This window comes from Pan paniscus, chromosome 1 (assembly GCF_029289425.2).
Source record: "Pan paniscus chromosome 1, NHGRI_mPanPan1-v2.0_pri, whole genome shotgun sequence".
NCBI lineage: Eukaryota > Metazoa > Chordata > Mammalia > Primates > Hominidae > Pan > Pan paniscus.
The window spans coordinates 166,925,443-166,953,421 of NC_073249.2; the positions used below are offsets into that span (position 1 = coordinate 166,925,443).

Consider the following 27,979-nt stretch of genomic DNA (forward strand, 5'->3'; position numbering starts at 1 on the left):
TGCTGCCTGGCATATAGTAAGAGTCCAAGAAATGTTAGGTACTGCTGTTGTTATCGCTGTTTACCAGGCACGGTTCCAATCATAGGAGAGACGGTGATTGAACCGAACAGAGGCTCAAATGTCTGTGGCGCTCTCAGTAAACCCATGAGCTTTCTAAATAGAAAAGAAACTGCTCCTAGCCTGGCCTTTTCTGAGACCGGTGCGTGTCCCCCCGGGAATCCAGCGCCTGGCATCTTCGCAGGGTGCTGCGAAGGGGCGGGCTGGGAGGCGGGGCACGGCTGGGAGCGAGGGGGGGCGGGGACCGTCGCCTGCTGGGACCGCCGCCTGCTTGGACCGCAGAAGAGCAGGAGGACGTCTGAGCTATGCTCGCGGCGATGGGCTCTCTGGCGGCTGCCCTCTGGGCAGTGGTCCATCCTCGGACTCTCCTACTGGGCACTGTCGCCTTTCTGCTCGCTGCTGACTTTCTCAAAAGACGGCGCCCAAAGAACTACCCGCCGGGGCCCTGGCGCCTGCCCTTCCTTGGCAACTTCTTCCTTGTGGACTTCGAGCAGTCGCACCTGGAGGTTCAGCTGGTAGGAGCGGGAGAAGGTGCCTGGCGTGTCCTGACCCTAACCCTGTTCTGCAGCACAAGGGACGTTCCGGCAACGTGGGTGGGGTGGGGGATGAAGGGCAGGAAGAGGTGTGGCTAACGCTGGTAACCTGGTAAAACCCACTTTTGAGTTTCATTTCCTAACCCATTAACTGTCATGATTCCACCTGCACTTTCTAGGGATGGAATATTATTAAATGTTTACTATTTGCATGTTGTCGTGTTAAACATTACTGGAGCACCTTATTTGTAATGTGATTACCTTGCCCTCTTTTATATGATTGGCCTTAAAAATGCTATACTTTCTTTCTGAGAAACTTCATTTCCCATACATAAAGTGGTGATAATACTACCTCAATCTTGATCATTTCTCAACTGAGTTATTCCCACTACACTAACTGAGCCCCCCAGCTTCAACCTCCTTCCCTTGCAGTGCACTCTCACTAAGTAAGAATTTTAAAATGTTCTTCCTCTGCTTAAATTTTTGCCAAATGGTGTTCAGACTCCTGACTGAACCACCTGGGACCCTTCTTGATGCAGCTTCTTTCCGCCTCTATACAATAATCTCCTATCAGGGCTCCCCGACTCTGGTGACCAAGTTCTTTCAAGTTCTCGCAGACATCAAACCCTATCTCAAGAAACCAATACTGGTTTTCCTGACACTCAGCACAGGTAACTTGCTGAGAGACAACAGTGTGACAAGTGATTATGAAGATTAGATAAAATAGTGAATGGTCAGTACTGACATATAGTTGGTACATAACAAATAGTAGTTCCCCTTTCCCTGCACATGCCTGCAGTACTTTAAACACATGGCTGTATATTGCCCTCAAATATTGATAGACAAAGTTTTATCACTTTATGGGAGAAATACCCAATTGGTAATACTAAGTGACAGAATTAGCCACAGAATGTTAAAACTAAGCCCCCAAACCTGTGTCCTTATTTAATTAATATGTTGTTTAATTTCCAAGTATGTGGAGATTTTCTTGTTATCATTCTGTTAATTATTTCCAGTTTGACTCCATTGTGGTCAAACATCATACTATGTACAATTTCAGTTCTTTTAAATATGTTAAGGTTGATTAAATGACACAAGATATAGTCTATCTTGATAAATGTGCCATGGAGGCTGGAAAAAATATGTATTTGACTATTGTTGGGTGGAATAATCGATATAAATTATTGTTGGGTGAAGTAATTGATATCAATATCAATTTGATTTTACTGGGTAATGATATTGTTTGGTTTGCCTATATCCTTGTTGACTTCTTATCTACTTATTCTATCAATTACTGAAAGAAGAATGTTGAAGTTTTGAAGGACAGTTGAGAGTATCTATTTCTCCATTCAGTTCTAGTAGTTTTTCCTTCATGTATTTAGAAACTCTGTTGTTTTGCACATACACATTTAAGATTATCATGTCTTCTTAGTGAATTGATCCTTTTATCCTGTAATGTCCCTCTTAATTCTTCATAATTTTATTTGCCTAAACTGTACTTTATCTGATATAGCCACAACTTTTTTTCTGATTAGTATGTGCATGGTATATGCATTTCTATTCTTTAACTTTTAACCTTCTTGTATCATTATACTTGAAATTAGTTTCTTGAAGGCAGCATATACTTGGGTCTTTTTTTTCATTCTGGCAATCTCTGTCTTTTAATTGGTGAATGTAGACTATTTATATTTAATGTAATTATTGACATATTAAGATTTGTCTACCATTTTATTATTTATTTTGTTTTTCCTGTTTTTTATGCCTCTGTTTTCCTTTTTCTATCTTCCTGTGAATTACTTGAACATATTAAAAATAATTTTATTCTTATTTATCTGAGGTGTTTTTTAGCAGCTCTGTTTGTATTATGTTTTACAAGTGATTGCTCTAAGGATTACGATATGCAGATGTAGCTGATTGCAGTCTATTAGTGTAAAAATTTTACTACCTCAAGTGAAATATAGATATCTTGCAACCATTTAGGTTCCTTTACCCTCTCTACTTCATAATTGTTGTAAGTGTTATCTCTATATACATTGATAACTACATCAGATAATATTATAATTTTGCTTTTGAATGTTAAATGCAATTTTGAAAACTCAAGAGAATAATAGTCTATTGTATTTACTCATTTATTTACCCTTTTCATTTATCTTTTTTCATTTCTGATGTTACAAGCTTATCATATCCTTTCAGATCTGAAGAACTATCTTTAGATATTCTTTTAGTGCAGGTGTACTGGCAAGAAATTCTCTTAGCTTTCCTTCATCTAAGAATGTTTTTATTTCACCTTCATTTCTGAAGTATATTTGCACTGGACATAGAATTCTAGGTTGACAATTCCTTTCATTCAACATTTTAAAAGTTTATGCTTCTTCTTTTTGGCCTCTGTGGTTTCTGTTAAGAAATCTACTGTCATCTGAATTGTTATCCCCCATATGTAATGAACTTTTTCTCACTGCCTTCCTTCAAGAAATTTTCTTTGTTTTTGTTTTTGTTTAATTTTCAGAGGTTTAATTATGATACATCTTGGTGCTACTTTCTTTGGGTCTATCCTGTTTGGGTTTCTGAAACTATAGATTTGTCTTTTGCCAGTTTGGGGGAGCTTCTGCCACTCTTTCTTCATATATTTTTCAGCTACACATTATTTTTCCTCTCTTTCTTGGACTCTTGGATACTGATGGCACAAATGTTAGGTCTCTTGTTGTGCCACAAGTTCCTGAAACTCTGTTTTTGTTGTTTCCAATGTAGTTTCTCTGTGTTGTTTAGTTTGAATATGTTCTTCTGAGCTGTCTTCAAATTCACAGATTCTGCTATCATTACCATTCTGCTATTGAGCTATTTTACTGAGTTTTAAAATTTATTCTATTGTATTTTCAGTTCTAAAACTTTCACTTGGTTCTTCTTTATCTTTTATTTCTTTGTTAAAATTTCCTAATTTTTTGTTTGTTTTGAGACTATTCATAGTTATTGGAAAAGCTTTATAACAGCTGCTTTTAAATATTTAATTATTCTATATTTCTAACATCTGTGTCATCTCACTGTTGGTGTCAACTCACTCAATTGATGTTCTCTTGATTCTTGGTAAGGTGAGTAATTATGGACTATATCCTGGACATTTTATATATTTGTTATAAGACTTACCCTGGATACTATACAGATCTTTTATTTTAGCATGTAGCCTATTTAGATTCTGAATGCTCACTTTTGTGGGTGGCAGTTCAAATATCAATGCAGGTTATAAAGCCTCTGCAGTGCTATTCTGGTCTACTCCACTTTTATTACCGACTCCCACAGGAGCCCATCTCACATTCTCATCAGTGCAAGCTGGGGAAAAGGAAGATGGAACAGAAGACAGGGATCCCTCTGGCATAGTAGCTTATGCTTTACTACGGAGGGAAGAGTGTCAGAGATCTGCCCATATCTCCTCCAAGGGGAAGTGCACCTCCTTATTACTGTAGAAGAAGGCTGGAAAGCCTAATTTGCCCTCTGACTCCTGCAGGGAGTTTCTTTACTTCAGCTTAGGAATAGAAGTCACAATTCAGCTCACAGACTCAGCAGAGAAGGGTACTACCTCATTATTGCAAAGTAGGCTGAAAGACAAGGTACTATCCATGTACTCCAGTGCTGTAGGACCTTTTAGAGTTGGGAAGGGTCAAATGTTTTTCATGGTATTTGCCTCCACAACAAAGAAGTAAAAAGGCTAAATGGTTTTTGTCCTGTTGGGTTTTCCTTTTCCTGGTCCTCTGGCTAGAGAGAGTAGACTTTTCTTAAAGATATTTTTGTCTGTGTTAATTGGTGTCATGATTAATAGAAGTAAAATGGAATGCTTTTTTTCAACCTTATCTGGAATAAGAAGCTTGATCTGCACCTTTGTTGTATTCCTAAGATAGGTGTTAAAAGAGGGGTTAAATGACTTGCCTAATGTCACAAAACTAGCCAGTGACAAAACTGAGACTGGGATCTCATCCTTGGCCCTGTGATTTTCTTATCACACTGTCATCATTTATTTTTATTTTATATAGGTTTGCATTTTTATGTTTCTGGGTGTAAAACAAATGGAGTTAAGTTATGAAATTTAGTTATAATTAAATTTACATTCTTGCAATTGGGAAACATTAAGTACTAACTAATAGATCTTACATAAGTATTTTTATGTCAGTTTTCATTTCATCTTCATGATGGGCACACAAGTTAGGTGTGATCTGGTGGTGCTTCCATTTTACCATGGAGCAAACTGACCGAGAACAAACAGTGAACTGCCCAGGTTATTCAGCTAAATGATAACAAATAAGGATTTGAGCCCGAGACTATTTGATTTGTATATCTATTGTGGGATCTGGCCAGCAGCCTGCAATGCAACAGGGCTCTTTCTTTGTTCCCAGGTGGATCGGCAGGTCGAGAAATAAAAGACACACACAAGATAGTGAAAGCTGGGTCCAGGGGGGTCACCACCTTCTGGACCTGCGATGCCGCCAGTGCGCTGGATATACCAGCATTTACTATTAAGTTTAGTGAGGACGGGGGTAGGTTAGTGAGGGATTTAGGGTTGTTTGATTATGAGATGAGATGGTCACATGGGGATGAAGTAATTCTTTAACATCGGTTTGCAGAAGTACAGTATACAGAGATAAGAATTTACAATATAGTGTGTGCATCAGCAATTTCTAACAGAGCCTTAGAACAGAAACACAGTCTATCCATAACCTATGATTAGCAAGATATTAATCAGCATGGTTAATCTTGCCATGGCTCTTCTAGGTCTCTTTAGGATTAAGGCATACTCCCTTCTGAGAATTTTTGGTCTAACCGGTTGTCTAGCTTCACGTCCTGTTTCTACTGATTGTTTGCAACCAGCTTTTGCTAGACAACCGGTTAGACCAAAAATTCTCAGAAGGGAGTATGCCTTAACCCTAAAGAGACCTAGAAGAGCCGTGGCAAGATAAGGGCGTTTATAACCCTATCTTATCCATGTGAACAGATGCCCCTCATGGGTCCATTTATAGGCTCTCCACAAGGGTTGCATTCCATTCCCAGAGCTATGAACATCTGCTTTTCTGGGATAGGAATCTTGGTGATGTGAAACCTCCCTGACTGCATGTCCATTTATAGGCTCTCTACAGGGGGAAGCACATCACGCACTGTTGGCTCATTCTGGCAGCCCAACCTGGCATTGTCTTTACACAATCCTGCATGCAATTTTGCATTTACAATAATCAGGAGCATTTCATCTTTTATTCCGTAACAATAGTTTCAGGGGGTCTCCCTGCATATACCCGTTATCTACTTTATGTTGCCTGACTTTTCATGACATGGTTAGAGGACAATTGATGTACTCACATGTTTATTCACTCAACAGACATTTATTAAGTGCTTATCATATGCCAGGCAAAATACAAGGCTGTATATGACTAAATGTATACTGTACACTCTTGGTAACCAAATGAGATATAAGGAGTTTGGATCACTGAATGGAAACCCTGGGGATAACCTTTTGTAGAATGTTGGAAGAAATTGGGCTAAATTTTAAAGGAAATTTTGATTTTTGGCAAGTGGCTAAATGGAGTAAAGGGACAGAAGATTTTTCATAGGGGAAAATGGTCTGAGCCATAATAATTTTATTATTAATTTTAGTATTATGATTACTTATCACAACAATACTAAACATGGGAACTAATAACACCCTCCATTTTATAGACTTGGAAACTAAGACAGAGAAAACTTAAATAACTTTCTCCCAAATCACACAGAAACTAAGAAGCAGAACCTGGATTCAAACAAGTTTGTATAATTTCAAAATCCAAACTCTTAAGCACTCCCTTACATCACCTCCCCTACTCAAACATCTTAGAATTCTGATTGAAAACCAAACAAGATCCAAAATATTATACCTGATATTAAGACTCTCCTCAGCCTAGTTCAGATTACCGTGTCAGCCTTGTCTCCCATCTCCCTTATCAACTGAGAAGACACTTTTCCCAGGAGCCTTCCTCAACCCTGGTCCTCTTATGTGGTTCTTAACTTCCTCCCATCAAATATTTTATTGTAAAGAATGATAATAATGAGAAGTGATTATTTATCTATATGCTCCATTAGATTGTTAGCTTCTTGAAGTGAAGGACTTGTTGCACTCCCCAGCACCTGGCATTGACCTGCCACATGGTCAGTGCTCTTTAAATAATGAACCCTATGCTTCAGTCAGACAAGGTAGCTCTCTTGCTCCCAAACACCTTCTGCATTTCCCCTTTACATCTGTATGTGGTGTTCTCACAACCTAGAATGCCTTTGATTTCTTACTACATGTTTTTTATTATCATTGTGGTTTGGGGGTTGTTGGTTTTTGTTTGTTATCTGTTTTTTGGTGGCATCCTGACTTTCATTTAAGATCTGGCTCAGATACCATCTACTCTTTAAAAAGATATTTTTCTTATATCTGTGGTGGAAAATCATCTCTTCTTGCGATAGCTTTATGTCCCTCTCTATCAGCATAATAACACATGTCATCTGCTGTGCATTCCATTTTTTTTCCGCACAGTCAGTCTCTCCCAAGAGACTTTGACACTTTAGGAACACATCATATCATATTGATCTTTGTATTACCTCCATGTATAATATGCCAGTGCCAGAAGGTGCCTGGCAACTCTTAAGCATCTCATAAAAGCCTGTTAAATTGAACATGAATTTGATCTCCACAGCCTGTTCTCAGAAACCGTCGCAGCCCCAAGAACTACCTGTGAGACCATTATTCTTGGAAGGAGTTCATGGGCCCCAGAGGACTGGTAACTCCTGAAACTGCATGCAAAGCTCTTTATGTGTATAGCTGTGTATGTGTTTACTGGAGATCAGGTCTATCATATACATTCTATTTTCAAAGGATTCTATAACTCAAAAAAGTAAAGAACCACTGTTTTAAAGCTTTATTTCCCATTTCCTTGTTTATTTTTTTTTCTTTATTGGATTAAAAAAAGCTTTTTGACTGTAAAGGCAACAATACATACACAGTGAGACAACATATTAAAATACAGTTTAAGGAGAGAGAGAATCTTACCTGTCCTTGTGCCTATCCTGCCACCACTGTGTATGCGTGCACACGTGCACATGTGCACACACACACATACACTCAGCGGTACCTCTATAGGACCTTGGTGGATATCTTTCCAGATTTGTATGTAAATGAAAATAAAATTATATTTCCAACTTTTTATTAGAAATTCCACGTATCAATGAGAAAAATGTTGAATACCTTGATACAGAAATGTTTGAAAGACATAAACATACGACTTTAAAAATACAACATCCAGATTGAGGGACAGATGTTAAACCTCAGAGAAATACAGAAACAGCATGCATTTTTGTGCCTCTTAGGATCTCTCTCTCTCTCTCACTCTCACACACACTCTCAGAGGCACAGCTCAGGGGAACAGACCCTCTGACCTACTGCTGGTAGGAGTGTGAATTAGTACACTCTTTTCCTGTTTTTCTTTTCCTCTTTTCATGTCTTTGTTCTGTTGGTTATTAAATTTAAGAACTTAGATTCAGTGGAATCTCTGTAAACTTTATATCTCTTGGTAGCCATGGTTCAATAGTTCAGTCTCTTCTCCCACTAATCCTTTACTTCTTCCTCTTTACTGTAAACATTTATTTTGTTCCACCCTTTTTTAAATGCTTATGCTACATTTGGAATTTTTATTCCTAGCATTACATTTCCTGTCTCCTATTGCTTTTGTTTGACTTTTATAGATTCTGTTTCAGTTCTTTTCTTTTTCTATTTTCATTTCTGATTTTAAGACTGTTTTTGCCTTTCAAAAGGCATCTTATTTTTATCTCCTTTTGTTTTATTCTGTTAAGGTTTTTTTTTTTTTTTTCGTGGCTCATTCAATGATATACAATTGAAAAGTGTGCCCTGCCTTACAAAGTCTTCTCAGAGGCCCTCTGGGTCATTTAATCTTTCTAAAGAAATGGATAAAATGACTGACAGGGTGCACGTAAGAATTGTTAGACATCGCCATCCTCATCCCAGGGCTCCTACCCCGTGTTTAAACAGTTGATAACACCATACAAGTTTTTTATCTAGTTCTGTTTAATTCAAAATATGCAGTGGCAGAGAGTTGGTAGAGATAAAATTCTCAGGAAGTTTATTTCAGTAAATAGTAATGGAGTTCTGAATCCCTCCCAAGTACAAGCTGAGATTCTAGGCTGTATACTTTGCTAGTTAGAAGTCCTTTTTAACCTGAGATTTTTCAGCTCTTCCAAAAACATCCTTATTTAATGTTCTAAATTAGTCAAGAAATCCTTCTTGTCAGGCCTAAGAAGTTCATCCAGGAATTCAGCAAGGGTACATTAAAAAAATTGCTTGATGTGTATGGTCCCATTACTGCCATTTCTTAGAAGCAAAGACGCTTACTTTAGGAGCAAACTGACTTGAGATTGAATCTCAGCTCTGCTTTTCCTAGCAAGACAGGACATGCTGTGTAGGAGATAAAGATTGATGGAGGACTCTGGGCCAAAAGAATACAAGGACTGAATTCAGGCTTGGACTTTAATGTGGGAGCAAGGTGGTGGGATAAGACTGAATCCACTGTATTTGCTCCGATGGGGACCATTAGGAACAGGACTCTAAGAGGAATATGGTGGAGTGTAAGTGCAAAGGCATCTGGATTGTGGAGAAGAGGCCACAAACACCTAAAGGAAATGAAGCCCTTCGGATTGTTACCACTGCCTGCAGCTAGACACAACCTAGGCAGAAAAAAGGCAGGGGCAGGGTCTACCTGGGACCCTCTGTTGAACAGATACATTAGGAAGGATTTTGATTCATGACCGTACACTGTCCTCCAACCTACATTTGCAGATATTTGCACGCTTGTGCACATTCATGAACATACACATCCCCATTCTGTCTCTCTCCCACCCCAACTCTCTCACTCTCACTCATTCTTACTTTCACTCTGTCACTCCCACTAAACTCTGTCACTCAGGTTCTGGAGCCATCTTGGGCTCACGTCTTTGTCCTCAAATCTTACATAATGCCTGGGAAATTCCCTGCACCACTCAATAGCTTTGTCACCTTTGCTGTGTTGTTTCAGCCAGAACTCATTTTCCATCTTGAAAGATAAGAACTATTACTACTGTAGGGTGGTTGTGAGATTAATGAGATAAAATATGAAAGGTGCTTAGCAATGGCTGCCCATGACCATGAGTGCCTTCTTCCCACACACCAGTGGGTTCCTGTCCCCTTTGCCACCATAAGAATGCATCCACGGCCCTTTGCACACAGAGCTCGTTCATTCCTCGGAGACTCACTGGGTGGCTGTGCGCCTGGAACAAGAAAACAAAGTGCCTTTCACATTGCTGCTCTCATTCTTCCTCACAGAACCTTAAGAGAGAGGAATAATTTTCTCCCTTTTATAGCTGGGGAGTTGAGGCTCAAAAAATAAAGCAACCTCCGCAAGAGCCGAAAACGATTGAACTATACAGCCCAGATTGTCACATAACTCCAGAGCTCGAGGGCTTTCCTCCATGCCTGGCCCCTGCCCTAAAATGCACCTCGTATTATCTAGCATACGTTTCTATTATCTATGCGCAGTCTAGGAAGGGGACATTCTCATTTGGTTAAACAGATAGTTATGATTTACTAAGAAGTCCATGCTTGGTACACCAGATTAACACTAATCATGTCTCAGCCTTCTTAAGTGGCTGAGACATGATTAGTGTTCAGGTGAGAATTCAGATGTGCTGAATTCTCTCTATTCACTAGACTCTAGGATGCTTGGGGTTAGAAATCTTGTTTACTATGTCTATATATTGAGACAGGCTTTCACTCTGTCACCCAAGTTGGAGTGCCATGGCACGATCATGGCTCACCGCAGGCTCAAACTCTCAGGCTCAAGTGACCTTCCCACCTCAGCCTCCTGAGTAGCTGGGTCCACAGGCATGTACCACCATACCCAGCTAATTTTTATGTTTTTGTAAAGACAGGGTCTCACTATGTTGCCCAGACTGGTCTCGAACTCCTTGGCTCAAGCAATTTGCCTACCTCGGCCCCCCAGCGTGTTGGGATTACAGGCATGAGCCACTGCACATGGCCAGAACTTATTTATTTTATTACAGTTTTATCCTCATGCCTTGCCCTAGGGACACATGATAGATGCTCACTCAGTTCATGTTGGTTGAATACATAAATAGATATTTATAAAGAAACATTCACATTCTGAAGTGAATTGAATCTGAGCCTTGTTGAGAGAAGGAGAAAAGGAAATAAAAGCATTCCCGTGAGACCAATGTACACTCACTCACACACACACACACACGTACACACACAGACACAGACACACGCACTCCTCTCAATATGAGCCCCTCCAGCTACACACATCCTCCATTTCTGAACACATGGACATGTGCATATTCAACTGTTACGATTTAACTATTTTTCAGTTTGTGAAGAAATATGGGAACCTTTTTAGCTTGGAGCTTGGTGACATATCTGCAGTTCTTATTACTGGCTTGCCCTTAATCAAAGAAGCCCTTATCCACATGGACCAAAACTTTGGGAACCGCCCCGTGACCCCTATACGAGAACATATCTTTAAGAAAAATGGTAAGTTTCTTGGCCAACGAAAGGTGAGTGTTTGATGTTGATAGTCCTATAATCTGTTAAAGGCACCTTGGTGACTGTAATTTTCCAACGCTCCTAGAAACCAGCCCCATAATAAACTTCCTGCCACTAAAGAAAGCTGGATATTCACATTTCCTGATTGAAGTCACTCCCTCAGAAGATTTGATAAGATCATCCCTCACTGGGATTTGGGAGAAACTACATGCCCTGCCCAAACCTACTCTGGATGCTTTTATAATGAAGTAACCACGTTACCCATTTATAGCAGAGGAACGTGTTCTCTCTGTTTTCCTCTTCCAACCCTCTCTCCTTAGGAAAATGGATGTGGATCTTCCTCCTTCTGCTGCTGCTTCTTCCTGTTGCTATTTCCTTATTCTCTTTCATTAAGGTTGTGCCACACAGAGGATCTTGAGCCTTCTGGTCTATGATAGAACAGATTGGCATGAACAGATTGGCATGAACACTTAAAATTACCATTAAATATAATGAAACATTTAAAAATTGAAATGAAAATCTCAAATCTATTATTCTATTAAATCACCACTTTTAGGTGTGAAGGGGGCCAGCCCTTCCACACCTATGGGTATTTCTCATCAAGTGGGACAAGAGACTGAGAAAAGAAATAAGACACAGAGACAAAGTATAGAGAAAGGAAAGTGGGCCCAGGGGACTGGCGCTCAGCATACCAAGGACCTGCACTGGCACCAGTCTCTGACTTCCCTCAGTATTTATTAATTACTATTTTCAGTATCTCAGCAGGAGGAATGCGGCAGGAGAGCAGAGTGATAGTGGGGAGAAGGTCAGCAAGAAAACATGTGAGCAAAGGAATCTGTGTCACAAATAAGTTCAAGGGAAGGTACTATGCCTGGACACGCACGTAGGCCAGATTTATGCTTTTCTCCACCCAAACATCTCAGTAGAGTAAAGAGTAACAGAGCAGCATTGCTGCCAACATGTCTCACCTCCTGCCATAGGGTGGTTTTTCTCCTGTCTCAGAATTGAACAAATGTACAATCGGGTTTTATACCGAAACATTCCATTCCCAAGGGCAGGCAGGAGACAGTGGCCTTCCTCTATCTCAACTGCAAGGGGCTTTCCTCTTTTATTAATCCTCCCCAGCACAGACCCTTCACGGGTGTCAGGCTGGGGGACGGTCAGGTCTTTCTCATCCCATGAGGCCATATTTCAGACTATCACATGGGGAGAAACCTTGGACAATACCCGGCTTCCAGGGGAGAGGTCCCTGCAGCTTTTCACAGTGCATTGCGCCCCTGGTTTGTCAAGACTAGAGAATGGCAATGATTTTACCAAGAATACTGCTTGTAAGCATTTTGTTAACAAGGCACATCCTGCACAGCCCTAGATCCCTTAAACATTGATTCCATACAACATATGTTTTTGTGAGCTCAAGGTTGGGGCAAAGAGATTGGGGCAAAGAGGTTGGGGAAAAGTTACAAATTAACAGCATCTCAGGGCAAAGTGATTGTTCAGGGTACAGGTCAAAATGGAATTTCTTGTGTCTTCCCTTTCTACATAGACACAGTAACGGTCTGATCTCTCTTTCTTTACCCTACAAGGTGCTTCTCAATTCTTAGAAATATTTCATCAGTTAATTCTTTATCCATTCACTGTATTATCTGCCTTGTGAAGCATGGTACTAGGCATGAGTGATGGAACAGTGAGAAGAATAGATAAAATCCATATCCTATGTAGTTTATATTCTATGCAGAAAGAAAAATAGTATCAGTTAACTATAATAGAAGCCTACAGTGTTATGAAGTCAAGTTCAGGATGTACTTATTAATGCAGTCCTGGGATGCAGAAAAAAGTAAATAAATATTCATTTAATAAACTGGTGAAACAATCTGGCAGACAGAATAAAAAATGAAAAGTCCCTGAAGTGAAAAGGACAGGGAACTTGAAGAAATGAAAGGTGGCCAACATGACAAGCATGGGGATTAAAAGGAGATAATTAAAGGGAGATGAAGCTACTGAGCTTGGCTAGGAATAGTTCACGCAGGTTCCTGTTAAGCATACTAGTTGTTATCCTAACATTAATGGAAGCTCTTGAATGGCTTTAAGTAGAGAAGGGAATTATATTTACACTGTGTATTTTTAAGTTTCATTTAGGCTGCCATTCAGAGAATAGAAGAAAGGGAGCAAGGGACTTTTGTAGCATTTTAGGTTACAGACAGTGGTAGCTCAGGCTAGGAAGGTCCAATAGCAGTAGGGAAATAACAGTAGGTTAGTCCAAGATAGTAGCAGTGAAGACCTGGATTTGAGATATCCAGGAAGGTACACCTCTTAAGACATGATGATGTAGGTGCAGGGAGAAGGAGGTGTTGAGGTGACACTCAAATGGGTAGATGATGGAAAGAAGGAACACTTAGAAGAGTACAAGGTATTTGGTTTAGTTGGGCATGGGTGAAAAGTCATATGGAGAAAACTGTGAGTTCAATCATGGATATGCCGAATTCAAAATACCTTTAAGTCAGCAAAGTCAAGCAGGCAGCGTTGTATATATGCTTCTGGAGCTCAGGGACAGAAATAGATGGTCACTATCAATAGATGTTATTTAAAATTTTAGGAGTTGATAAGATTTCCCAGAAATAGAGTATAGGGTGAGAAAAAGAAGAGGTTTTAGATGAAGAAGAAGTTCCTGAAGAACTCCACCATTTCAAGATTTAATAGAAGATGAACCAGCAAAATATATAGGAAGTTGCTGGCAGAGAATTAGAAAGAAAATCTGGAGACAGTGGTATCCTGAGCACCACTGGAAGGCAGTATTTCAAGAAAGAAGTGTCTACTGCTGCTGCAAGTAAGACGAGGTCAAAAGGTATCCCTGGATATGACAACAAGGAGGACCAATTCAGTGGGTGAGCAGGCCATAGTCAGATATTAAAAGGTGTTGAGGAGTGCTCTGGAATTGAAGAAATTGAAAGGAGTATGGCATTACCTGTGTTATAAAACAAATGATGGTCTGTCAAACACACAAAAATTTTTTTTTCTTTGCTTGTACTCTTCTTTCTGTATGCAACTTTCACTCCTCCTTGATCTCTTGATTCCTTACATCATCTTTTAATGTCCAGGTTAGATAGGACCTCTCCTATAAAGCCTTTCTTAGCCTTAGCCTCTTTAAGAGTATGGGCATTGTCTTGACCATTAGTGCATTCCTAGTGTTTAGCATAACATAAATACTTAACTTTACTTATGTAACTAATAATCAAAGCATGGGCTTTGGAATAAGGCAGACCTGAAATTGAATACCTGTTTAGTTGCTTACTTACTGTGAGACCCTGTAAAATGTATTTTATCCTTTATCCCTTGTTCCTCAGTTTTTTCATTAGCAAAATGTGTGGGTGGGGGTGGTAATAATTGTACCTATCCCAGAGAGTTTCTATGAGTACTAAATTATATAATGCACAACAAAATGCATATTAAAGTGCCTGCCATTGCAAGCAATCAGTAAATATTAGCCATTATATCCATTGCTTTGGGATTATTTCTCTGGGCAGTTTTCAAGTGCCTTAATGATCTTCTCCTGTCCTTCATCTGATACACATTCCCATATCATTTGCTGGATATTCATATTATGGAATCAGAATACTGTAATGTTGACTTTCTTTTTCCCAGGATTGATTATGTCAAGTGGCCAGGCATGGAAGGAGCAAAGAAGGTTCACTCTGACAGCACTAAGGAACTTTGGTTTAGGAAAGAAGAGCTTAGAGGAACGCATTCAGGAGGAGGCCCAACACCTCACTGAAGCAATAAAAGAGGAGAACGGTGAGCATTGCATATGACAGAGGTGAGAGACTGTGGCCCATTTGTTCATTGGACAGATACTTACTAAGTGAGTAAGTGCTTGTTCTATGCCCAGCACTGTGCTAGGAATGGAAGATAGAACAGTGAACAACTCTGTCCTCAAAGAGTTTTAGAAGTAAATACACAAAGATGGGCACTAAACACATTACTGAATTTAAGCCCTGGTCCGCAGTTTGACTTCCCTGGAGTTGACTGAATACTTGTTGTATGTCAGATGCAGTGTAAGGTCACGTGGCCAGCTCCTCATATATGGTTCTGCACTAGGTATGTCTTATGCCATGTAAAGTAGACTCTCAGTAGGAAATGGAGACAAATCCATCAGAAGGATCCATCTTGCCCTTCCTCCACCTTCAGGACAGCCTTTTGACCCTCATTTCAAGATCAACAAGGCAGTTTCCAATATCATTTGCTCCATCACCTTCGGAGAACGCTTTGAGTACCAGGATAGTTGGTTTCAGCAGCTGCTGAAGTTACTGGATGAAGTCACATACTTGGAGGCTTCAAAGACATGCCAGGTAAGGCAGCTGTCTCTCCATATCTTTGTTCAGTAAATTGGGGCCAATGTCAGCCACAGATGGGTTTTTCCTTTTAGTTTTTTGTGGGTTTTTGAAGTTAAAATATAACCTTTCAAAACTAATTTCAACACAAACTTATTTGAAATCAATCTATTGACTTTAGTTTTTTAACTAATATGGAATATTTATATGCAAAAACCATTTCTAACATGCATGTAAAGTACAACATGTTATATGACATACGCCTATCCACCTATGTTGTTCTTTTTAAAAAGAAAAACAATATTGCTGTTGCCCTTCAGTCTCTCCTCTCTGTGTCCTTCCCCAACTCGTCCATTTCCCTCCTCCCTCAGAGGTTCTCTTCTGTATCCTCTTTCTTCCTCAGCAAGTTGCTTTGAGATTCATCTGTGCTGGTTGCTCTTTTTTAATGCAGATTAGTATTTCATTGTATGAATGTGCCACTTTTTGTCAATCTGTTCTGTACTGACGGACATTTGTTTCCAAGTTTTGGATGCTATGAATAAAGCTGCCATGAACATTCTTGTACAAGTGTTCTTGTGGTTACATCCACTCATATTTTTTATATCTGTATCTGGAGATAAAAGATGTTTAAAGATTGCCAAGCTCATTGCATTATTTGCCTGCCCACCAGCACTTAATATCATCAATCTTCTAATTCCATAGAGTGTAGCCATTTGGAGTTCAAACTCACTTCTCCCTTGGTGGGCCCTGCACCACAATTTTTGTCCCTCTAAGCCTTTGAGTCTTTGTCAAAAACTCTGCTCGGTTTCTTGGTTCCTCAGACACTTTTCGACTTTTCGGAATTTGGAAGACATTTCTGGGAGCCGGGGGGAGGGGGGAGAAGTTGACCCCAAGTATTGAGTTCATACCCTGGGCTTTCTTCTTCCCCTAAGCCTTATCCTGGAAACTACCTCACTACCTTGATTTGTATGTATGTGTGCTTAAATGTTTACACATGTATCTTTTTCATCTTTTCTTGGTGTTTTCAGTAGAAAGAGTGCCCTTGAATTATGCAGTATGCCATTATCAAAATTTTAAAAAATTTCCTCGGTTTAAAAAAATGACTTTATTTTTGAAAATTACAAATGTGTATAAAAGAATACAATCATGAATCACTGTGTACTCATCAATGAGCTCTAACAATTATCAGCACATGGCCATTTTCACTGTATCTGCATCTATGCCCTACTACCACATTCCCAATGTCCCTGAATTATTTTGGAGCAAATTACAGACCTCAATTATTTGATTCATAAATATTTCAGCATATATTTCTAAAAAAAACCCATTTTAACAAAAATAAAATACCATTGTGCCTGAAAAATATGAACAATAGTTATTTAATGCCTTCAAACACTCAACCAGTGCTCAGATGTCCCCAGATGTCTCATAAGTATTTTTTCTTTGGTGGCAAGCTGCTGGGGTGGTGAGAAGTGGTCCAAGGCTGGATATATTTTTGACAGAGAGCTGAACTGTTTTGCTAGAGGGGTGAGAGAGAAAAGAGGGGTCAAGGATAACCAAGGTTTAAGTGTGAGCAAATAAAAGAGACGGAAAGAGAAGATGGTTTCTGTTGTCTTAAAAAGTGAAAAAATGGCACCATATTATCTGCATGATTATTTTGTCTTTCTCAATTAGCTCTACAATGTCTTTCCATGGATAATGAAATTCCTGCCTGGACCCCACCAAACTCTCTTCAGCAACTGGAAAAAACTGAAATTGTTTGTTTCTCATATGATTGACAAACACAGAAAGGACCGGAATCCTGCAGAAACAAGAGACTTTATTGATGCTTACCTTAAAGAAATGTCAAAGGTGAGAAAACCAAAGTCATTTTGTATTTTGTTCTTAGAGCACAAATAGGGGTATATTAGTTTCCAACTGCTGCTGTAAAATATGATCACAAACTTGGTGCCTAAAATAGCACAGATTGATTCTCTCACAGTTCTAGATATCAGAAGTATGAAATCAGCTTCACCGGATTACAGGTAAGGTTTTGGCTAGGCTGGATCTCTTTGGAGGTGCTGGCGAAGAATCTGTTTCTATTACTTTCCCAGCTTCTAAGAGCCGCCTATGTCCCTTGGTTTGTTGTCCCCTCCTTCATCTTCAAAGCCAGAAGCACAGCATCTTCTCTTCTCTCTGGTATCTGCTTCCATCCTGACATTCTTTCTCTCTGACTTTGACCCTCTTATTTCCCGCTAATAAAGACTATTATGATAACACTGGGCCCACTGGAATGTTCCAGGATAATCTGCCCATCTCAAAATCCTTAACCACATCTGCAAAGTTCCTTTTTCCCTATAAAGTAACATCCCTAGGTTCCAGACATTAGGATGTGGATGGATATCTTTGTGGGTCATTACTCAGCCTGCTACAGGAGTAAAAATAGGGGCAATATTTCAGAAAATGTAGGGTAGCATTAACTCAGGATTGATGATGCAATTAGAGATAAAGACAAGGGTTAATAGCATTTGTTTTGAGGTCCTGTGAATGCCCAAATACAGCCCTTTCATCCCCCATCCCCTACCCTTTACTGTTATTTGGAGGTATACACAAAGGGGGAACATAGCAGTTAATCCTCAAAGCTCTGTTCTATCATTAGTTGGGCCTGGACCCAATGACCTACCCTTTTCGCAGCCCCCATAGAGAACACAAGTAAAGCTGAGTTGGATGCCAGAGTTTAAAGGCCAACTTTATTAAGGCCTGAGTTGGGCTTTGCCTTCCCTTCTGTTTTGTACCTTTCACTTTCCAACATTATAGGCCAGAGGTGAGGAGGAAACCAAATGGGATGCGTGACCTTTAACACAGTTACCCCTCTGGTTAACACATATCACTGCATCAATACTGTCATCTTTACACATCAGGAATTGGGTCCTACTTCTGGAGTGGAAAGAATGGTGGATTTCTTTCCCTCTTATTTCACCTTATTGGTATGACATTTATAGAAGTATTGTTTTCTCCTCAGAGGAGGAGACTCGCTATATGTTGTGCAGGTAAGGAAGGGATCATTAACATTAAGAGCAACATTGGACAAATTGAAGTTTCCAGAAGATGATGGTAAAGATGACAGAGTATCATGAGGAATGGTTGGTAGAATCAGTGAGGTTCAAATTGGAAAGAAAAAGCTGAATGAAGAGATATGAGAATTGTTGTTCATAAGAGAAATTCCATTTGCCTTTTCTGTTATCAGTACAAGTGTTTGTTGAGTATTTGCTGTGTGTCCTTGCATTCATATAATTCATAATGCCCTCTTAAGAGGTGTGCACTCCTATTTCCAGTATATAAAACAGGAAACTGAAGAACAGGGAGGTTAAGTAACTTGCCCTAGGTCACACAGCTGCTAATTGAAGTGGTTAATATTGGAAGCCAAATCTGTCTCGTTCACATCCCATTCTCCTTTCACTGTACTAAAAGCTTCCCCAAATTATAGGCATAAGAAAATAATTGTCTTGATTTTCATCCATCCAAAGGTGTCCAGCACTTGGGGCAGGACAGTGCTAATGATATTGCTGTAATAAGAGTCTGCCTTCTGAAGAGGCCAAAGGGAAAACTGTTTCTTTTGGGGACCTTTTCTTCCAAATGTCCTCCTAGGATGAAGCCCCTGTGTGTTACAGCAATCAGGAATCCTCTGAATAAACCAATAAATAACATCAAACATTGTGTTTTCTAGCACACAGGCAATCCTACTTCAAGTTTCCATGAAGAAAACCTCATCTGCAGCACCCTGGACCTCTTCTTTGCCGGAACCGAGACAACTTCCACAACTCTGCGATGGGCTCTGCTTTATATGGCCCTCTACCCAGAAACCCAAGGTGAGCATGTCGGTGAGTAAGCCTGAACCAGGACAGAATAGTGCCTCCTGGGATGTGCTGCCTGAAGTCGGGGCCAGAAGATAGCATTGTAGGATGAAAAGAGAGGCAGAACAGTTATGAGTGATGAGGACTTGGAAACTGCACATTCTTCACATTTTCTGTCTGAATTGTGATGGGCCCAGGTAATACAAATGTAAGAGAGAATCCCTGTCGTCAAGAAGCTCAGAGGCAAGAGGGAAATCAACGAAGTCAGTCGACATTGAGATAGTTCCAGGAAACAGTTAACTTTCTGATGTGAAAGTCTAGTTGTGTCCTTCCCTTCTTTTAAGTGATGCCTTCCAATTTCCTCCTGAATAATGTTCAAGCACTTTAGTCTGGTATATATTAACCTCCGATATGCCCCTTCTGCCTGTCTAGCCTTGGCCCCACCTACCCTCCATGGTGGCCTCACTAAGTGACACGTCACTTTCTTTGCAGTCTATATTTATGCCTCTATGTCGTGATATATGCTTTTCCCTCTACTTGCCCAGTTTTCCTACATAGTAAACTCCTAGCTCTTCTTGAAGAATCTGTTCAAGTACTACCTCTCTAAGATGTTTCTGTGCTCCCCTAGGAAATTATTAGCATTTTCTCCCTCCAGAGATGATGTAATGTGCCTTTATTACTAGGCTTATCATGTATTATCTATATATAGCTTCCCCACAGACTATAGTCCACTCAAGAATGATGTTCTCATCATTTTTCTTCCTCCAGCTTCCAGAAAATTTTGAACATATGGGGGTGGGAACTCTTAACAATACAGTTTTTCAAATTGTGGGTAACTGTTTATTAATGAGGCATAAAATCAATTTAGTGAATCAAGACCAATATTTTTTACTTAAGATAAAAATAGAAAAGATCAGAGTGCTTCCCATGTACTAAGGTAAGTTTGTTTACAGAACTTTATTTTTTTCATCTGAAGTTGCATAACGTATGCTTTATATATATATTTAGGTATATGCATCCAGGGTCATGCTCAGTTAAAAAGGCTAGTAACAAACACATAAGCACTGTATGATTCCACTTACATGAGTTATCAAGAATAGTGAAATTCCTAGAGACACAAAGTAGAATGATGGTGGCCAGAGGCTGAGGGAGGGGATATAGAGCTTCAGTTCTGCAAGATGAAAAAGTTCTGGAGAGTGATTGCCTAACAATGTGAATATATTTAATACTACTGAACTGTTCATTTAAAAATGCTAACATGGTAAATTTTATGTTATGGGTATTTTACCCCCAAATAAGATGTTTTTCAAAAATGATAATTTATTTCGCTTTCAGGTAAAAAAAAAAATCCAAACTAGGCTTTGCAAAGCCATTAGGGTTCCCAGCTCCTTCCAACTTGTTGCTCTGTTGTGATTAGAATGCTGCCCTTGTTAGCACTCTGTAAGACAGCTCACCAATAGGCTTTCCACCAGTAGGAAGCAAAAGGGGGAAGGAAGTGCATATCCTTTCTTTAGGAACCTGTTCCAAGGATTAAACATCACTTCTGCTTACATTCTATTAGCCAGAATTGAGTAATATGGTCACACTTAGTTACAATAGGACCTGGAAAATATATTCTTTTTTCTCGCTCTGTCACCCAGGCTGGAGTGCAGTGGCACCATCTCGGCTCACTGCAAGCTCTGCCTCCCGGGTTCATGCCATTCTCCTGCCTCAGCCTCCTGAGTAGCTGGGACTACAGGCACCCGCCACCACGCCTGGCTAATTTTTTGTATTTTTAGTAGAGATGGGATTTCACCGTGTTAGCCAGGATGGTCTTGATCTCCCGACCTCGTGATCCGCCTGCCTTGGCCTCCCAAAGTGCTGGGATTACAAGCGTGAGGAAAATATATTCTTTAGCTGGGCAGTCAGGTCTCCAGCTAAAATCTCTATTACTCTAGAAAAAGAGAAAAGAGATAAGACTGCTACAGTTTCTCTCTTTGGCTAGGTGACCACTCAACCAATGAAAGAAACTGGGAGCAGTCCTATCTGGTCACACAAATCTCAAAACATCAGTTCATGTGAATCTCAAAACATCCTTAAGATGAAGGTAGATTTATCCTCACTAATCAAATAAGGAACTGAGGTTTAAAGAGTGTAAGTAACTTGCAGCATCAATGTTGTAGAGCAAGAGTTTGCAACCTGATGGGTCTTACCTCAGGGCCCACTTTCCACTCTTATATATCTACCTGAGAAATTAGAGTCTGTAGATCTGCTATGGGTTGAATATTTGGGCCCACCCCAGCCCAAATTTATATGTTGAAACCTCATTACCAGTGTGATGATATTAGGAGGTGGGGCCTTTGGGAGGTAATTAGCCTTCAGGAATGGGAGTAGTACTGTTATAAAAGAGACTCCAGAGAGCTGCCTCACTCCTTCTACTGTGTAAGGACACACTGAGAAAGTGCCATTTGTATACCAGAAAGTGGGTCTTCACCAGACACCAAGTCTGCTGGGGTCTGATGTGATGAAGTTTAGCCATGTTAATCCTGGTCATTCCATCCCATAGCCTAACCAGGCTCAAGGAGATTTACAGAGGTGGTAGTTTTCTGAATAAGCCTTTCAAAAGGTTAAGAACCATTTTATTTCTTGCAACCTGATCACTAATTGAAATACAACAGATGACATCTTAGAGACCACTCATACCTCTTTATAATAAAGCATAAAAGTTTAAAAAGTAATAGAACCCTTCCCTGTTTACCAGAAAAAGTACAAGCTGAGATTGACAGAGTGATTGGCCAGGGGCAGCAGCCGAGCACAGCCGCCCGGGAGTCCATGCCCTACACCAATGCTGTCATCCATGAGGTGCAGAGAATGGGCAACATCATCCCCCTGAACGTTCCCAGGGAAGTGACAGTTGATACCACTTTGGCTGGGTACCACCTGCCCAAGGTAATTAAGCAGATCTTCAAGCCCATCTTTTAGATGGGGTAGAAACTTGAACTTGAGAAGTGACATTTATTCTTGTCCTGAGGAATCATTTAAACGGAAGAAAAAGATGTCTTATACCTGATATAATACTAGATTTTCTCCATGTGTAGTCTTCAACTAGATAAATAGGTATTGTGGGGAGGGGAGCAGGAAGGATCCCTACGTTAAATATGTTTAGATAAAGACTGGCTTTTCTTTCCTGTGGGGCCTCTCAGTGTTTTTACTATGCTAATGTGCATTGTGAGTCTGTGGGCACGTGGCAGGCAGCAGTTCTAGGTCAGACTTTATCACAGAACACTTTTCTTTGTTTTGGTAGAACATCTCACCAGACTAGGGATCTGCCAAACTTTGGGAAATTCTGCTTCATGAACCTGGGGTTCTAGAATGCTAAAATGTGAAAGGACATTTAAGACCACCTGGGACAACATCATATTAATGCTGGTGTTTTTAACATAATATCCCCACAGGTATTTTTCCAGTTATTTCTTATAGTCCCGTGATGTAAAATTTATTAATTAATGTATGTATTTATTTATTTGAGACGGAGTCTCGCTCTGTTGCTTCCAAGTAGCTGGGACTACAAGCATGCGCCACTATGCCCAGCTAATTTTTGTATTTTTAGTGGAGATGGGGTTTCACCATGTTGGTTGGCCAGGATGGTCTCGATCTCTTGACCTCGTGATCCACCCATCTCGGCCTCCCAAAGTGCTGGGATTACAGGTGTGAGCCACTGCTTCTGACAGATGTATAATTTATTATCTTATAAGAAAGCCAATCTAAGCGTGTGCAATATTCATTACTGGGAAGGGAAAGAAAGGAGCGAACATGTATTAAGCAATGATTATGGGTTGTGGACAATGTGGTCTCTTTCAAAATATCTTATTCAATTCTCAGAGTAAGTTTACTCAGAAGAGGCTTGTTATTTCCATGTTATGGATTGCGAAGTCAAGGCTCAGAAAAATTAGGTTTGCATGAGATCTCTCAACTATGAAGAGTTGGGATCTGGAAGCAGATCTGTTCTGTTTCTTTGTGAGACACCATGCTCCCTTCACAGGAGTTGCTTTACTTTGACTTTAAAGGCATCTCCCTATTATTTTTTCAATTGGTCTAAGTTAACTTCCCTGTACTCATAAGTGGAACTCTTTCTTTTTCTTTCAACTTTTGTTTTAGATTCAGGGAGTACATGTGTAGGCTCGTTACAAGGGTACATTGCACGATGCTGAAGTTTGGAGTATGATTGAACCATTACCCAGGTGACTGGCATAGTATCCAATTAGTAATTTTTCAACCCTTGCCCCGCTCTCTCCTCCAATAATCCCCAGTGTCTATTGTTCCTATCTTTATGTCCATGTCTATCCGATGTTTACCTCCCATTATAAGTAAGAACATGCAGTATTTCATTTTCTGTTTCTGCGACAAACAGAATTCTGATGTCACTCCACTCGCCACTCTTAGGATCTCTGCAGACAACTATCCTGTGCCCTCTAGTGCCCTCTCCTCACATTGCACATTTTCAGTTCCTTTCCTTGCTTTCTAACCACTTTGGTCAGCCTCTGTGGATCAATTCCAGTCTGTCTAAGTACCTCTGAGTGTGTCATACCTGGGGAAAATCTCGAGAAGTAGAATCAGAAGAGCTTACCCATTGGGCACTACTTGGTTACTATCCCTGCAGAGCCAGGAAAAGCAGCTGTTACATTTACTATTTCCTTACTGATTGAACATCTAGTGGATAAAGGCTGAGGTCTAAATTCCCCAGGTGCCATTTGCATTTTTCTAGCAATTTATTTAACTCAAGGAAACCAGCTTGACTTCTTCTGCTGCTGATTTTTGTCAGCTTTAAAAATCATCTTGGGCACCGACAAATTGAAATAACCGTGTGTTACACAGTCTGCGAGCTATGACTTTGACATCAAATAGACCTAATTCAAATCATGGCTCTGCCTCCTCCCACTCTTTGACTCTGGGCCCATTATTTTACCTCTCAAAGCTTCAATTTCTTCATCTGAAAAATGCATTTAAACCTACTTAACAAGATCCACATGGAGGTAAAATGAGATCATGCATGTAGGGCATTTAACCCAGTACTTAGTACAGAAAGTGCTTAAAATAGCAATTATTGGCTGGGCATGGTGGCTCACATCCGTAATCTCAGCACTTTGGGAGGCTGAGGCGGGTGGATCACCTGAGGTCAGGAGTTCGAGATCAGCCTGGGCAACATGGTGAAAACCGTCTCTACTAAAAATATAAAAACTAGCCAGGCGTGGTGGTGGGCACCTGTAATCCCAGCTACTTGGGAGGCTGAGGCAGGAGAATTGCTTGAACCCAGGAGACGGAGGTTGCAGTGAGCCGACACACTGCACTCCAGCCTCGGTGACAGAGTGAGATTCTGTATTAAAAAAAAAAAGTTATTACTAATATTGACAATCATTGATATTAATTCCTTGAAGTAATATTATATTAATATATTAATATTTGAATGAATTCAACAAACACTACATACCTGAAATGCTCAGGTCTGGCAAAACAACCCTGAGAAAAGTAGTCATGCAAGTACATATTTAGAAACATGATAACTGCCCAAAGGAAAAAACTCACTGTGGTCTACAAAAACACAGACTAGCAGGAGTGGTCAGGGAAGGCTTCCAAAAGGAAGTGATGTTTGAGCTGAGGATTAGCTTCAAGAGTTAGCTTGATGACAAAGTGGGGAGGAAGAACATTCCTGGCAAGGCAAATAGCATTTAAAAAGGGTGTTGAAATAAGTAGGAAAATGGCATGTTTGAGAAACTGAAAGAAGAGCCCTGTAGTGGGAGTACAGGCAGAGGGGGAGAGTGGTGCAGACCAGGACCAGGTGAAGAGTCTTTGCCCTGAGAGCAATGGGTAACTATTGAAGTGTGTCAAGTCCTAGGTATGAGCAGTGGGGGCTGTGGAGGTGGGGAATGACATGACTAAATCATGCTAGAAGCTCACTCTCTTCCAGAGTGTGAAGCAGATTGAAAGGGGTGACAGGATTTGGGGCACAGTTAGGAAACTATAACAGGGGTCCAGGCAAGCCAGGAAGAAGTCTGGACTAAGTGAGCATTGGTGGACATGGAATGGAGGTGAAAGTAAAATTGACCAGTCTCACTGATGGGTTGGATAACGACAGAGTAAAGGAAAAGCTCCCTCTGGGAACTCCTGTGTTTCTTAGCATGTACCTGGATGGACAGGGGCTCCTTGCATGGGTCTACCTGATTCTATTACTAAACCTACCGTGGGGAGTGGGGTGCCGTGTACTAGACATTGGAGGAAAGAGAATGGCGAAACCAAGATGAATGAGATGTCTTTTACCTTTGTAGAGCTGCCATCCTTATAGCTTCACTGAGCAGCTGGGCTGGTTTTGGTACAGTGCAGACTGACTGTTGGATTATTCTCTCATCAGTGCATTCATGCCCCCTCCTTCCAAGCCCTACCGAAACTGACCTGTCCCTGTAAGGAAGCTCGATCCTGCAGTCAAGAGTAGCCAGACATCCTTGTTAAAATTCCCAGCAGGGAAATCCAATCTAATTTGAAAGCTGTCCCAGACAAAGAGAAGGGTCCTGGGTTGGGGGACACAGGAGACTGTGTACCACAATTGGGGAGGGTGGGGCAGTATGTTCAGGCCCCCGGCATGGAAGCCTGAGGATGACCACCCCTCTGCATAGGTGTGCTTTTTCATGGGTCAAGCCTTGCCTGAGTCTCTGCTGCCTTCTCTAGGGTACCATGATCCTGACCAATTTGACGGCGCTGCACAGGGACCCCACAGAGTGGGCCACCCCTGACACATTCAATCCGGACCATTTTCTGGAGAATGGACAGTTTAAGAAAAGGGAAGCCTTTATGCCTTTCTCAATAGGTAAGTTGTAGTAAACAGGTGTGTGGGAGTCCAGGGCCCCTCTCCCAGCCCTCCCCTGCTCTCTCCTGTTTTCCCTTGTTTTCATTGGAATGTCTCCAGACAGCATGGCCAGTGCGACTCACTCCATCTTGCTGTAGGGGGCAGCCCTGGGATTTCCAAGGCTGGGCATTGCTTCAGCCTGCCCTTACTTCCTAAGCCCTCCATTCATTGCCTCTGCTAGAGATTTCAGCTTTCCTGTGTTCTGTCCTCTGGAAAACTGGTGACAGAGATCCAGACTCCACCACCAGCTCACAAAGAGGATTAGGTGCTGCCATTTTTTTTCTTTTTTTGATACGAAGTTTCACTCTTATTGCACAAGGCTGGAATGCAATGCCATGATCTCAGCTCACTGCAACCTCCACCTCCCAGGTTCAAGCGATTCTCCTGCCTCAGCCTCCCTAGTAGCTGGGATTACAGGCATGCACCACCATGCCAGGCTAATTTTTTGTATTTTTAGTAGAGATGAGGTTTCACCATGTTGGCCAGGCTGGTCTCGAACTCCTGACCTCAGGTGATCCACCCGCCTCGGCCTCCCAAAGCCAAAGTGCTGGGATACAGATGTGAGCCACCGCACCCGGTCGGGTGCTGCAATCCTTACTAAATGTTAAAATGTCCTCAGTTCTTTTTAAGGGCTGCCCACTCACACAGAAATAGAGCTGATTTATAATAAGGAGATAGAGAGGGACAAGGGGAAGGAGAAACTTATTTGCCACATGGGCATCAGTCAGTGGCTTAACTTGATTGGATTCTACTCTCTAAGTACTCCCTTGAAAAGGTTATTTGGCCTTTGTAAATTTTAATTCATTTTTTAAAATCTAATTAATACATTTATATAATATGTAACTTGAAAATTAAGAAAGAAGAGGCAGTGAAAACTCTCTTTTTTTCTCTTGTTTTTAAGATAGCCAGGTCCAAAAATATATTTTTAACTCACGACATTGAAAAATCAATAACAAAACTTCTTAGTATGTTCCAGGTTTTGAGTTAGATATGTTGCATAGATTATTTCAAATAATTTCACAATTCTTTAATTCCATCAATATTTATTGAGCATCTATTATGTGTCAAGCATTCAGCCCTAGTGATATGACAATGAATGAGTGAAACAGAAACCAAAACAAAACAAAACTGCTCCCATGGTGCATATGTTCTAGTGTAATCATATAAAGTTTATATTACTATAACCACTTTAGTGATGAGGAAACTGAGGCTTAACCAAGTATAGAAACTAAAGTCATAAAACTCATCTGGCAGAGGTAGGATCAATGTCAACCAGATTAATCAAAAACTAAAGTGGGTGTTCTTGCTAACACTATCTACTGAAAATAACTAAATACTACACAGACCCACGCTGTGGAATGCACGATAGTTTGCTTATTGTTAATTTAAAATATGTATTGATGTTCCGAGACAAGATCATTTTGCTGAGAATGACACTGAGGCTCAGAAAGGGCAGAAACGGAATGACCCATGTTGGTGTGACTCCAAAGCCCATGCTCTCCCCCTGTGCTGTGTTGCCTTAGGTGTCTCTGGGCTGATTCTGATGATCGATGCTGTCTTTATCTTTCTTCATCTAATTCTGTCACCTCCGCTCACACTGGACAGTTCACTTAGAATATGAAAGCTGATATAGGATGTAGGACTGTCTTCCAGTCTTCCTGTCTACAAGAGTTTGAAATTTTGTATTATAGCACAAAGTTTCGGCTGTTATGTTCCAGTTATTATAATTAATTATTCCTGTTCTTTGGCTC

General features: G+C 40.6%; 1 protein-coding gene across 2 annotated transcripts in view; it reads left to right on the forward strand.

The window, feature by feature from the left end:
* The first annotated feature begins 303 nt into the window (after positions 1–303).
* The window catches only part of CYP2J2 (cytochrome P450 family 2 subfamily J member 2), a 37,135-nt gene continuing 9,459 nt past the window's right edge, over positions 304–27,979 (forward strand). The window contains exons 1-8 of one of the 2 annotated variants that reach the window (XM_034966262.3): positions 304–572; positions 11,019–11,181; positions 14,833–14,982; positions 15,376–15,536; positions 17,193–17,369; positions 19,225–19,378; positions 22,092–22,279; positions 26,051–26,189. In XM_034966262.3, the coding sequence (XP_034822153.1) occupies positions 363–572; positions 11,019–11,181; positions 14,833–14,982; positions 15,376–15,536; positions 17,193–17,369; positions 19,225–19,378; positions 22,092–22,279; positions 26,051–26,189 (1,342 nt within the window). In that variant the 5' untranslated portion in view covers positions 304–362. The remainder of the gene's footprint in view (positions 573–11,018; positions 11,182–14,832; positions 14,983–15,375; positions 15,537–17,192; positions 17,370–19,224; positions 19,379–22,091; positions 22,280–26,050; positions 26,190–27,979) is intronic. The other variant, XM_008977982.4, reaches the window with a different exon arrangement.